Here is a 12,496-nt window from a genome sequence, read left to right on the forward strand (position 1 = left end):
TCGCTCGCTTTGAGACGAAAAGAGTACACCTTTTACCCCAAACTACCAACTTCTTCCATACAATAACAGCCAGACTGTATTTTGAAGTTGCTCGCTGTTTCCTAAAAATTACTCCAGAACTAGCGAATAGTTTTCGTCTTATCGAGACTCGAGAGTGCATTAAGATAAAACTATTTTTATTTGTTTTGTAATAAATACTGTTATATTAGGTTTAGTGTATAACCGCCCCTATTTAAATTACTTCACTATTCGATAGAACACGTATAATAATAGTATAATAAAATTAACGGTTATTTCTAATAACTTCGAACGTGTTAAATTTAAGTAAATTGAACACCACTATGGCAATGACCGCTTGCTTATAACACTATTACGTTGATAGTGTGGTAAGTTTTAATCATTAATATTTTTTCTGCTTGTATAAAACGCTATTCTGTCGATAGTGGGCTGAGTTTTAATCATTGATAGTTGTTTCTGCTATTAAAATTGATTAAATTAAAGTTTTGATTGTGATCTCTTTTTCGTTTTCGAGGCGGAAATTCAAAATTTACGCTTTTGTACCCTAATTCATAAGGCAACTGTAGCGCTATCTGTTTTAGCTTTTAATAAATTTTGGTTTTTTCATTGTATTTGTACACTAGTGTGCTTTTGTTTGTTATAATAAATAGTTAGTATAATTAGAAAATTATTATTATTTTATTACTGTCGAAAACCAATTTAAAATGTTTGGTTGTTTATATACGTCCATATATAAAGTTTGTTTTCTCGCGTACCCTACTTTATCCCACAATTTATCTTTCACCTTTTGGCATTCTGGCAGATTGACACTGTTCAAAATCCCGTAAGCAAAAATTTCAAATGTTTGACCCCTCGATCTCACCACAGGTTAATCCATAGACATATGAAACAGGATAGACCCACGGCACTGGCTTGGGCCAATAGTGTTTTTTTCTCTACGAACCTTGGGCTTGGGCAAGCTATTAAAACACGGAGGTGATAGCTAGCAGACTACAGTATTTTGCCCTGGGGCTGGTATCTGTAAGTGGATATAAAATAATATTTTCAAAAAATAACGCGGGTGATTTGAATTAGGCCTAAAAGTGTTTTTATTTTTAAAACTTTAGAATAACCTTTTTAAGAACGTGAAAAGACTAAAAATGGTTAGAAGTTGCGCAATAGAGTGTTGTCGTCTGAAACCCTGCGACGCCACTATTGTAATTAACGGAAACTGTCATGGCGGCCACTATTAACACTACAGAGCCTGTGATCTTACAAGTTTTCAAAATCGTATCAGACGACAACACTCTATTACTAATTTTCGGAGCAGTTAGTTACAAAAATGTATGATTTCATAAGTAGGACAAAACCAATTCGCATAATAAAATATAAGCCTATAAATGTTTTAAATCGTTAAATTTCCCTAGGTTTCCGCTTTCTAATTCGGAGCAACTAAATAAATGGCTACTTTCTATAAATCGTATTAACTGGTGTCTAAAAAGGACTTTATTTGTAGTGACCATTTTGTAGAAAATAAAAAACAAGTTAAAAATGGCAAAAGATGTCTTATAAACACGGCAGTTCCTAGAATATAAAACAATTGAATTAACGTTGTACTAGAATAACTTCGCTTTATTTTATCTACCTAAGGAAATTACCACCAGTTGAAACCCCAGAAAAAACTATTATCATATTACAGCCAAATTTTGACCACTAATCGCGAGGGTCTGTACAAAAGTGATTACGTAATCGATTACAGATTTAGCACTACCAAATACTGTACTGACAATGGTGGTTTACATAGACCATCTTAAAGTGTTCAAGAATTATTCCGCTTGACTGAGTCATGCATCTGGCAAAATGTAACGGTGAGCATGCGAGGCCAAAAGATATCTTTGGCCTTTGAACTTGCAGTTCTGAGATAAATAGTTGGAAATTATATTTTTCCTGAGCTCTATGAACATATGTTTGATGTCGAATTAGGAACTTTGACCAATAAAATAATTCATTTGCATTGCAAAGTAAGATTGCACAAACTGGCCAAAGACAAGAATCTGGAAATGAAGTGCCAAGCTTATTTTATTTCAAGGGCATTATTTTTTTTTAACATTTTCGTTTAAAAATCCTGCTATCCTCATTATTTTATTATTATTTATCATTTAATGACAACACTCTTCTAAATTATTTTAACCATTGGACCCAAAAAAAAAACACACTAAACACCAAGTAGTAGTAGCTCAGCAGTTGGAGAAAGACGTGGCTAACCACTCTCTGAAAATCTGTACACCGATTACATAAATATGAAAATGAGTACAGCCTTTGGAAGTGCTAAATCTGTTCTCACTTACGTAATCATTTTAGTGCAGTCAAAGCTACATGCTTGTACACCGATTACGGGGAGTGATCAGCCCCTCGTGTTCCGGGAACGCTCCGAACCCAACTTCCACAATGCTTTTTGAGGCGCTCCGGGTGCAGTCGGAGACTCGGAGTAGCCCAAACAAAAAATTCATTCGTTTCTCGCCTTACCGACGATGGCGCCTTGATCGCCACCCTAGAGCAAAATACTATAGTCTGCTAGCTGTCACATCCATGCAACCCCTCCGTAGAATCGTGGGTCTATCCTGTTTCATATGTTTATGGGTTAATCAAAATTTATTAAATATTCAACCTAGCGGACGCAAAACGGCGGTAATGCAGTCTGTTTTGTGAGTAGCTCTCAGTAAAACTTTGGCATGTGAAGAATAGGAAGTGTCACACTTATATAATAATATTATATACTTATGGTACAATTGACCGAAAGTGTCATTTTCAAACTGTGCAAAAAAGTTGTTTTTTCATTTTATACTAAATTATCTACAAAAAGATTTAAATTTACGGAATTCTTATAATATCGAAATAATCGAACTAGATTCCTTCCTTAGCTGAGTTTATTCAGTTGCTGGAGTTATATAATTTGACAGTTTCAGAAACACATTAAAATTACGTTTAGCTTTTCGGGGTTTCGGAACAGACACTCATTATAAGAGGAGAATCAGTTTGGTTTTACCGTAGTTTGCCCATGGTTTTACAATTATACTAGTTTCCCTGTAGGTAGTGTCATCTAACAGTTTTTTTTATTGATCGAGTGCAGTAACAAATTTAGTCAAATTTATTATAGATAAAAATTACTCGAAATAAAAAAAATATTATTACACTAGTCTGATAATAGAAAATAACAATTTTGGTGGTATTTATTTGAAAATAAGACGCTCTAGATGTCGCAGTAATACTATCTAAATATCGAGCATGGCTACACGTGGTTGTTGAGAGCCTGAGAGGTGAGTAGACTAATTGACTGGATCTCAGTTACTTGACTTTGTTGGAAATGTTTCTTAAGCTTTTCGCTTAGAGTTTATTTTTAAAATTAAAATTAATAAGACATAAGTAATTAATCAACAAAAGTTTTGAATCAAGATGGGCAAGAAAAGAGGAAGAGCTGTGAAGAGGGCCAAACAAGCTCTTGTAAATGTTGAACCAGAGGAGGTGACGAAAGCACCACATACTTTTGTAATCTACAGAGGAAAGATTGGGAAAAACTGTACCCAGTTGATGTTAGATTTTAGAAAGCTTATGGCGCCATTTACCGCTTCTCACCTCAAAGTTCAGAAAAGGAATGTAGTTAAAGATTTTGTGGCAGTGTCCGGTTTGCTAAATGTTACTCACTTGGTAATATTTACAAAATCTGAAACTGCTATGTACATGAGGGTAATGCGATTACCACGTGGACCAACACTGACTTTTAAGATCAATAACTATTGTTTGGCTAAAGATGTTCTATCTTCTTTAAAGAAGAGAGTTACGTATTTGAGTCAGTTTGCGAATCATCCTTTATTAGTCTTGAACAATTTCTCTGGAGAAGGACTACACCTAAAATTGATGACATCTATGTTTCAAAACATGTTTCCCTCAATTAATATTAATAAAGTCAAGCTAAACACAATCAGAAGATGTTTACTCTTGAACTACGATTCCGAAACAAAGACTATTGATTTGCGCCACTACACTATTAAAGTCGTACCCTGCGGAGTAAGCAAGCCAGTTAAAAAACTTGTGAATAGTAAAATTCCTGACCTTGGCCATATGGAGGACATTTCCGAGTTTATTACTACTGGTGGAAATTTGTCAGAAAGTGAGGCTGAACCAGATGGACCATTCAACGAAGTGACACTTCCACAGAAGATTTCAAGTAGGGGAAATCAAAAATCACAACAAAGTGCTATTCGTCTTGTGGAGCTAGGACCAAGAATGACACTGGAATTGATCAAGATTGAAGAAGGTAGGTTTTCATTTTATAGCAGTTATGTCTTGAAATGTCCATTCTTGATTAAATAAATATTTCCAGTTAACAAAGTTGCTACTAGTTAATTATAGTTAGTGTAGGGAGCTGTTGGCTCGATCTCGTGGCATGCAGGGCTTGCCACCACCCTCCTACGCATTGTAACCCGGCCACCTGAATTAAGGGCTTCAAAAGTCGCATGATGACTTAGGCCTAAGGTGGTGCCTTGGGTATTAGCCTAGCAATTGGAACAACAACAGTAAATTATCCCAATCTTAAGAGATACTAATAGTCAATTTTAAACATGTTGAAAAAGTAAGTACCAATCTTTGATTGATATTCTTTACATAGATTTAATGGAAGGTGATGTCCTTTATCATGCACTTATCGAGAAAACGCCTGAAGAAATAAATGAAATAAAAGTGCGAAAGCAAAAACAGAAACAGCTGAAGGCTCAACGAAAAAAACAACAGAGTCAAAATAGGAAAGAAAAACAAATAGCTCAAGAATCACGGAAGACTGGTAACAGGATAAGTTACGCAAATGAAAAGATTGAGGACAATGATGATGCCGAGGAGGATGCGCAATGGTATGAGGCTGAAACCGGTGAAAAACCAGATGAGGGTCTTTTCCCAAGATTGAAAAGAAAGAGAAACATGCACGATAAAACTGTTAAAGGTAAAGCAAAGTCTATCAAAGAAATTAAGAAAGTTAGATTTCAAGATAAAAAAGTTGATGGGGAATCGAATAAAGTCACCAAGAAGAAAAAAGGCATTGAAGAATTGAAAGAAAAAGTAAAACCACTCATGAGTGCTCAAGAAATATTGAAACGAAGGAAGAAGAGAAAAGAAGCTCTGAAGAAAAAGTCTGTTATTGCTAAAAAAACTAGAGTTGTCATGAAACACATTAAACAAACTAGAAAGAAATAATATGTACCTTGGTAATAGAAATATCTTACAATAAAATGAAATTTTATTGGATTTTTACAAAAGGTTGCTTTTACATTGAACAAACTTCTGACATAATTTATTGAAAAAAAATTTATCATGAAATGTAGGCCTAGGGAATTCTTAGTCGCCTAATAAGGCAATTTCAGGGTAGATTTATTATGAGGGGATAATGTGGTTCCTATTGAATATCTTAAGTCTAGATTCCAGTGGCTGAGCCAGGGTGGTACCCTGAAATGTTAGGTGTATGAACAAATTTTCGTAAGTCAATTGTGTAACCTCTCTATGGTGGTCTTATAAATAAATTTTTTAAAGCCTTAAATTTCATAATTCAAACAAAAGTAATGATTCAATAGTGCAGAGAGTTTCGAATGATTCATATTTAATTTATTATCTTGCTGCTCCACCCCCGCCTCCTTGGTCTGGTTGGGATGCACCAGATATGAGCAGGAATATAACTAATGGTACAATGTACATCCACTGAAAATAAAAAATCAATCACACTCATTTGAATTATGGTTATTATACCAATAAATCTAAGAACCAATTTATGCAATTATTTAATAAATGGGTTCTTGATAAAACTTGTCTATGAGAATACGTACATATTTTGCAAAAAATGAGCGGTTATCACCATGTTCTCCCCTGACTTTCTCTGCTTTTTCTTGTTCAACTCTCATTATGAAAGTTTGAGTATCTGGCCTGTAATGGAATTGTAATTTTTCTGTATAAAATTTTAAAAATACCCAATATAATTACTTACACAGGTGCATTAAACATTTGTACTAGATTTGTTGTGGTGTTAAAACTTAACCTCTCAGGTGACGTATCCCCATTACACTGAGTGTTTACCCCACGAATCGCCACACCCAGCAAATTCCCAGATTGGTCCACAGATATGGTCAATATATCAGACAGGCCAGATTCGTAAATTGAACACTTAAAACATTTTAAAATTAGGTTTTTTTAAGGACAGTGAAATTTTTGGTATAGAAAAATTTGTTTACAGCTGAAGTAAATGATGTCGCTGATGTGTCTTCCATTGTGCTGGTTAACTTGATTCTGTAGATACCACCATCTTGTGCTATTTTCTGGTTCAATAGTTTTAGATTTTATGTTAGGAAAGCTCATGAGAAATTATGGTTAAATTCTTGTAATTACCTAATTATTTTGTCCTAATTCAATTTCATTATTTTAAATAGTTCGAGCAACAACTTACTTTTAACTTTGCAAGTTCATTGGTGGTTATTGTACTTTCTTTATAAGTCAATTCATGGTTTTTAATTGATTGAATAAATACTGAACCACGGGGTGTGTAAGTTATAGGTTGTCCTTGTCCCACTTAAAAAATATTTTTGCATTAGATTTGTTGTTAAAATCGTGAAACTTACTTTTGTAAACTTACAGTGGTCAAATGAGTGATATACATTAAATGATAATTGACCATCATTTTCATTCTGAAAATATTAATTTTATAATTACAAAGTTAACTTAAAAGACAAACTGACAAAAAAAAATATATTTGTTATTCGCTGGAATAAAAGTAAATTATCCATTTAATTTTAAGGTATTTTAGAGTAAGGAAAACTTTACTACTTTCACCATTTTTTTATCTTACTTCGCTATTTCATTTGTGAGACATTTTAAGCAAGCAGCTTATGTAAAAAGGGCCACACCGGCCCAAAACTTAGCATGTGGTAGCATATACGACCAATCCTATTCTGGAAACTAGTACATGAAACAGATCAAAGTTTAACGCAGGTGTAGCCCTTAAATAATGATTTTAATGGTTAATTTAGTTTGCAAACACTAACCAAGTCACCATTTAGAAAACATGAGCCAATTACTCTTAGCAGAAAAACAATGTAATATTTTCCCTACTAACAAATGTTCTAATCCTCTTAAAGTGAGGCATACAAATCAAGTATATAAAACAATATCTTACACCAAATGTTAATGTGGTTAACTTCAATGCAAATAAAATTAGTACATTATAAATTTTGTATGTTACTGTGTTCGTCATTTTAACAGTAACTACATTAAATCTCCTCCGGCTGACCAAGGCTTATGTTTTTCAGTGCTGCCAGTCGTTTATCCAATGTTTCCCTTCCTTTTTATTGCTGACGTGTTGCCATTATAAGTAATATACCTCACAATTATAGAAAAAATGACAATTTAAAACCTTTAATTTTGAAAAAGAAGCCAATCAGCCAATAAAATATATTTACAATTGTTGCTTATTAATACAATTAAATAAGAACTTAATTTCAATATGAAAAAATGATGTACATATTAAAATGACACGATGTTGGTGCACAAATAAACAATTAAAAGTCCGCATCTAATGTAAAAACTCTTTCGTCTTGCTCTGACATGACACCATACTTCTGATATTCTCCCACTTTTTTCTCAAAGAAATTTGTTTTCCCTTCTAATGAGATATGTTCCATGAAGTCAAATGGATTTTCAGAATTATAGATCTGTAAATAATATTTAGAATAGGATTTAGGTACATAACAAAATGAAGCATTTAAAAACTTTAAACTGAACAAATCTAGTTACTTTTGGGCAATGCAACTCTACAAGAAGCCTATCAGCAACAAATTCTATATACTGTCTCATCAGAGTACAATTCATTCCAATTAGAGCTACTGGAAGAGCATCAGTTAAAAATTCTTGTTCAATTACAACAGCTTCTTTAATAATGTCTATCACACGTTCTTCTGATGGTTTATTTACAAGATGACTAAACATCAAGCAAGCAAAATCACAATGTAAACCCTGAAAATGTATTAAGAAATTTTTAAATTCAGAATGGTTTTGAAGGTTAAAAATTCTGACCTCATCTCTACTAATAAGTTCATTGCTGAAGGTGAGACCTGGCATAAGACCTCGTTTCTTTAGCCAGAAAATAGCAGCAAATGACCCAGAGAAAAAAATGCCTTCAACTGCTGCGAAAGCTACAATTCTTTCGCCAAAAGAGGCTTTCTTATCACCAATCCAATTTAAGGCCCAATCTGCCTTCTTTTTAACACAGGGCAGAGTTTCAATAGCATTGAATAACTTATCACTGTAAAGCAATCAATAAATAATTTAAAAAAAAATTCTAATCCCAGATTCCATTATAGGCGAATACCGTTCTGATTGATCACTAATATATGTTTCGATCAGTAAACTGTACATCTCAGAATGGACATTTTCTATCGCAATTTGAAAGCCATAAAAAAATCTGGCTTCTGTTACTTGAACTTCTTGACTGAAGCGTTCCACCTAACAAAATATTATGATTAAAATATCCCTTACATAGAAATTAGTACTTTATCCTTACAAGATTCTCATTAACTATTCCATCACTGGCTGCAAAGAAAGCTAAAACGTGAGAAACAAAATGTTTTTCTTGTGGCTTAAGATTTTCCCAAAATGACAGATCCTTAGAAAGATCAACTTCTTCAACAGTCCAAAAAGATGCTTCAGCTTTTTTATACATATTCCAGATATCAGGATACTGAATAGGGAAAATGACAAAGCGACGAGGATTTTCCCTCAAGAGTGGTTCATCTTCAAAATCATTAGTTGGTTTGTTTTCTAGTTTTCCTTCAGGCACAAAGCTCTTTTCCAGAGGTTTATTACTTATTTCCAATTCATTCTAAAGGCAAAGACATAGCATCATAAAAGTATGATATATCAATACATGTAATCTTACAATTAAGTAATTTACCTCTTTATTGTCAATTGCATTAGTTAAATTATTTAAGGCACGCTGATTTAAAATTTTATTCATTTTAGTTTATAGTTTACGTTGAAATAATTTAGGAGCGAATTAAACGCACTTCTGCTCTGCTTGAAAACTACTCTGGAAGTAACGGACAAACATGAAAGTCGCGCCAAAATAGTAAAACACGCGCCAAAAAAGCGGTTTTTCTTTCTAACACACCAATATTACGTCAATAGAGAGATTAAACAACTGCCCGAAAATGGCTGGAAATCGTGTAGGTGCCGGCTGTACACACAAAGGTACGTCTACGATCCTACAAGTTCCCCCTACACGTTTTTGCAAGCTGGCTTAACCAGTCAATTGACTTTATAATTTATTTATTGAGCTGAGCGAGCGTATTTCTCTAGGGGCGAGTTCTATGGGAAATTCGTGTGGCGCCGTCAGAGTGCCATTTTATGCTGTAAATGCTGCAAGGCGAAGGCAAAAGAGGGAAATAAGTAGAGAGAAACAGGCGAAGGCAAAAGAGGGAAAGGAGTAGAGAGAAACAGAAGTTAGGTGAGAGAACGCGTTCAACGCGGCCGCTAGGAGAAGAGAGAATCGCGCTATAAATTCTGAAAATGCGGCCGCTAGGAGAAGAGAGAGATAGAGTTTAGAGCTATACCACTTCTGGATTGAAGGTGTGGTGAAGAGAAGTGCGAACAGTCGTCAGTGTAATGGCGTTTTCCATTGGAGTCCCCTGAGCGCTCCTGGAGCGCTCCTAAATATAAAACGTGTTCCATTGGGGCAAAAAGGGCAACTCCCAAAAGGAGGCACGTCTTCCATTGGCACTGTTGCTCCCTCGCGGATTGATCCGAGCTGCCCCAACTCGAGGGACGGGGCAACCAAAAAAAGCAATTTTTAAGCAAAGTGACTCCGAGAAAAATTCGTAGAGAGAGAAAGCACTATACCAGTTTCAGTTTGAAGGGGTGATGGGAGAGAAGCTGAAACGAACTGGCGGTATACGCGAGCTCCGCTCGGGTCTGTGTTGAAAATGCCGCTTTCGATTTTAGCAACGTTCTAGCATAGAGGCACTAGTTCCTCTATTACGGTCCTAGTCAGGGTTGGAAATAAGGATTTTTTAGAAAGTGGACAGGTGACCAGTGGCCCCCTGGCCTAGAATAAATAAACTGGACCACGACCAGTGCACTTCGTCTGCTACATTAGAATAGCGTGTTTTAACTTATAACCGTTTTTAATAGCTTGAATCAGGAAACTATAGAGGTATACACTTGGAATGTCTAAGGTTCCATTGGGACGGTGATACGAAAGCACGCCGAGAAAAAGGCGGGGCTTAACTACGTCAAGTGTAAGACGTAACACGACATTTCTAATTCATTGGCTCGAGGTTTAACGCGAAAAGAATGCGTCGTCATGGTAACAAGTAGGCGATCTTCCCGCGCAAAATGGGCTTATAAAACAATGGATTTAAAAACCTCAATTTTTTATCGTACTTAATATTTTAAAGTAATTATAATGTTCTTCGCGAAAGATGTGTAGTGATACCTAATTTCAGGTATTTGTATGGTTATAAAAGAGATAATCAGGTAAGCTAATAATATAATAACCATGACTAGGCTTAATGACGAGTTTTCGTCGAATTAGGGTAGCGAGGCGCGAGAGTTTTTCTCGTGAGATTTCCCGCTTTAAGACACGCCCATTTCTAATTACTAGAATAAAACCAGCTCGAGTCAAGTATACTCGATAGCCCTTCTCGTTAACAGGGCCGTGCAGAGGGGGGCTGGAGGGGCAAAATCCCCGGGGCCCGGGCGAAAAGGGCCCGTACCTGTAGGGCCCATCGAAGAAGCTCAAGGGGGCGTGCAAATCAAGATAACTTGGGAAAAGTTTTCAGGGCTCAAGGGGGGGGGGTGCAAATCGAAGGGGCCCGCAAGTAAGTTTGCCCCGGGCCCCAGGATACCTCTGCACGGCCCTGCTCGTTAAAAATATTACTCGAGGTTTTTTCTGAATTACTTGACTCGAATAATATAAAATTTCCCCTTAAACAAGACAGTAATCGTTTACTCGACTTGACTTCAATATTATTCATAGAAATCGGATTAAATATACAAAAGATTGCTAGGCTACCGGAAGCTTATATGCAACCGCACACATGACCGGTCATGATTAACGGAGTCAAGGACAAAATTATAAAATAATATAGCAAGTAAAAAACAAAAACGTGATAATGTATAATATACAGTGTCAGGTTGAGCTAAAAGAAAATCAGGCACCACAGACCGCACAGCCCGACGCGATAACCTTATGAAAACTGGAAGGATGGAACGAACGGCAAAATGCCATTGGCGCATTTTAGTCTTGATACGAGCTTTAAATTTATTTGCCCCGTGGCCTCTAAGTCTTTCTGAGGACATTCATCTCGATAAAGTAACTGGAGACCAGTGCTTCCTTGCCCGTCCACATACTCCATATCCGAATAATGTCATAGAGGGTATTCCGACGCATGGGGGGGGGGGGTAAACATTTAATTTAAGTTATCGTTCAGCGTGCGGCAAAAATCAAGACCCCGCTCAAGTTTAGTGAATCGATTATGGGCTTTAACTAGGTTATCCCTACCACCCAACCTCTGATGCAAAGTTTATGTAGGGAAGGACTAGTGAGTGATAGAGAGTCCGTATGAGTTTTGGTGCTAGAAAATAGAACGACCTCCTTGCTTAAAGGGATCCATCACTCACAATAGGGGGAAGCATAGGGGTAACATAAAATCCAGACTTGCAGTGTTCTTCAAAACCAGTTTTTTTGTGACCCCTATGACTTCCCCTGTTGTGAGTGAGGGATCCCTTTAACCATTAATACAATTTATTTTCTTCACCACCTTAGTGGTATGAATACTGTAATTAAGGAAAGGGTCGATCCATACTCCTAAGGCATGAACTGGAGAGTTAGAGGTTAAGATTGAACCATTCATAGCTGGAGCGAGCGTTTATTATTATTCCTAATAAACTTTTAATTGGCAATGTGTGAGACTGTTGTTCCTAGTAGGCAGTGTTCTAGTACGCCAGTAGATGTGTTTGTAAAAGTTAGCTACGTTTTCAAGCCATATGTAGAGAGCCACGCAGGGAAAAATCTTAACTGTCTAAATATTTCTTGGTCCTTTTGACAATATAATTTGGTTGTTTTTTGCCTTCAATGACATTAATGCACTAGCTCGTCCAAATAAAATACTAGACAAATTTGAAAATCCTATAGAAAATGTAGTTTGGACTACTATCACTAGGAGGTGCTATTAGAAGTCAAGTCCTGGTTCAAAGCGTGCTTAGTAGAAAATGTATATAAGGAATAGATACTCCGGCTCAGTTTTTAAATATCCCTTAGTACTTTCTTTTTATTTCGTAACGAAGTAAAAGTTATATTTTTTAAATAGCATTACGCAATGCTATGTTTTTAAATTTAAATAATTTTTAATCAAATTGAATTTTTCGAGATTTCCGTTTTGGAACATAGAGGAATAGCCCTGGAGTGGTATTG

At 35.8% G+C, this 12,496-nt stretch overlaps 3 protein-coding genes across 3 annotated transcripts; 1 reads left to right on the plus strand and 2 right to left on the minus strand.

Annotated features, from left to right (window-relative positions):
- The first annotated feature begins 3,295 nt into the window (after nucleotides 1-3,295).
- LOC149947679 (suppressor of SWI4 1 homolog) lies at nucleotides 3,296-5,277 on the plus strand. The gene is made up of 2 exons (XM_090170740.1): nucleotides 3,296-4,312; nucleotides 4,664-5,277. The coding sequence occupies exons 1-2, from the start codon at nucleotides 3,451-3,453 to the stop codon at nucleotides 5,239-5,241; spliced, it is 1,440 nt and encodes a 479-aa protein (XP_090026866.1). The 5' UTR covers nucleotides 3,296-3,450; the 3' UTR covers nucleotides 5,242-5,277.
- On the minus strand, nucleotides 5,267-7,393 carry EMC10 (ER membrane protein complex subunit 10). Its single transcript, XM_090170742.1, has 7 exons — nucleotides 7,205-7,393; nucleotides 6,665-6,716; nucleotides 6,479-6,600; nucleotides 6,267-6,350; nucleotides 6,023-6,198; nucleotides 5,865-5,961; nucleotides 5,267-5,739 (listed from the first exon to the last, which is right to left on the minus strand). The coding sequence occupies exons 1-7, from the start codon at nucleotides 7,280-7,282 to the stop codon at nucleotides 5,650-5,652; spliced, it is 699 nt and encodes a 232-aa protein (XP_090026868.1). The 5' UTR covers nucleotides 7,283-7,393; the 3' UTR covers nucleotides 5,267-5,649.
- Nucleotides 7,394-7,427: 34 nt separating this feature from the next.
- Nucleotides 7,428-9,242, minus strand: RnrS (ribonucleoside-diphosphate reductase subunit M2). Its single transcript, XM_090170741.1, has 7 exons — nucleotides 9,203-9,242; nucleotides 8,978-9,110; nucleotides 8,588-8,905; nucleotides 8,396-8,529; nucleotides 8,101-8,329; nucleotides 7,822-8,040; nucleotides 7,428-7,739 (listed from the first exon to the last, which is right to left on the minus strand). The coding sequence occupies exons 2-7, from the start codon at nucleotides 9,038-9,040 to the stop codon at nucleotides 7,587-7,589; spliced, it is 1,116 nt and encodes a 371-aa protein (XP_090026867.1). The 5' UTR covers nucleotides 9,041-9,110; nucleotides 9,203-9,242; the 3' UTR covers nucleotides 7,428-7,586.
- Between the last annotated feature and the right edge of the window lie 3,254 nt (nucleotides 9,243-12,496).

The sequence above is a fragment of the Leiobunum rupestre genome, chromosome 4, assembly GCF_980474605.1.
Source record: "Leiobunum rupestre chromosome 4, qqLeiRupe1.1.hap1, whole genome shotgun sequence".
Classification (NCBI taxonomy): Eukaryota; Metazoa; Arthropoda; class Arachnida; order Opiliones; family Sclerosomatidae; genus Leiobunum; species Leiobunum rupestre.

What these genes read in the sequence shown, in the direction of transcription:
- LOC149947679 (XM_090170740.1), top strand. Translation starts at nt 3,451, where the DNA reads ATGGGCAAGAAAAGAGGAAGAGCTGTGAAGAGGGCCAAACAAGCTCTT. An exon ending in ATTGATCAAGATTGAAGAAG is followed by an intron (nt 4,313 to 4,663) that starts GTAGGTTTTCAT and finishes TTCTTTACATAG; the next exon opens with ATTTAATGGAAGGTGATGTC.
- EMC10 (XM_090170742.1), bottom strand. Translation starts at nt 7,282, where the DNA reads ATGACGAACACAGTAACATACAAAATTTATAATGTACTAATTTTATTT. An exon ending in ATGAACTTGCAAAGTTAAAA is followed by an intron (nt 6,351 to 6,478) that starts GTAAGTTGTTGC and finishes CTATTGAACCAG; the next exon opens with AAAATAGCACAAGATGGTGG. An exon ending in CGACATCATTTACTTCAGCT is followed by an intron (nt 6,199 to 6,266) that starts GTAAACAAATTT and finishes AAATGTTTTAAG; the next exon opens with TGTTCAATTTACGAATCTGG.
- RnrS (XM_090170741.1), bottom strand. Translation starts at nt 9,040, where the DNA reads ATGAATAAAATTTTAAATCAGCGTGCCTTAAATAATTTAACTAATGCA. An exon ending in GAATAGTTAATGAGAATCTT is followed by an intron (nt 8,530 to 8,587) that starts GTAAGGATAAAG and finishes ATATTTTGTTAG; the next exon opens with GTGGAACGCTTCAGTCAAGA. An exon ending in ATTAGTGATCAATCAGAACG is followed by an intron (nt 8,330 to 8,395) that starts GTATTCGCCTAT and finishes ATTGCTTTACAG; the next exon opens with TGATAAGTTATTCAATGCTA.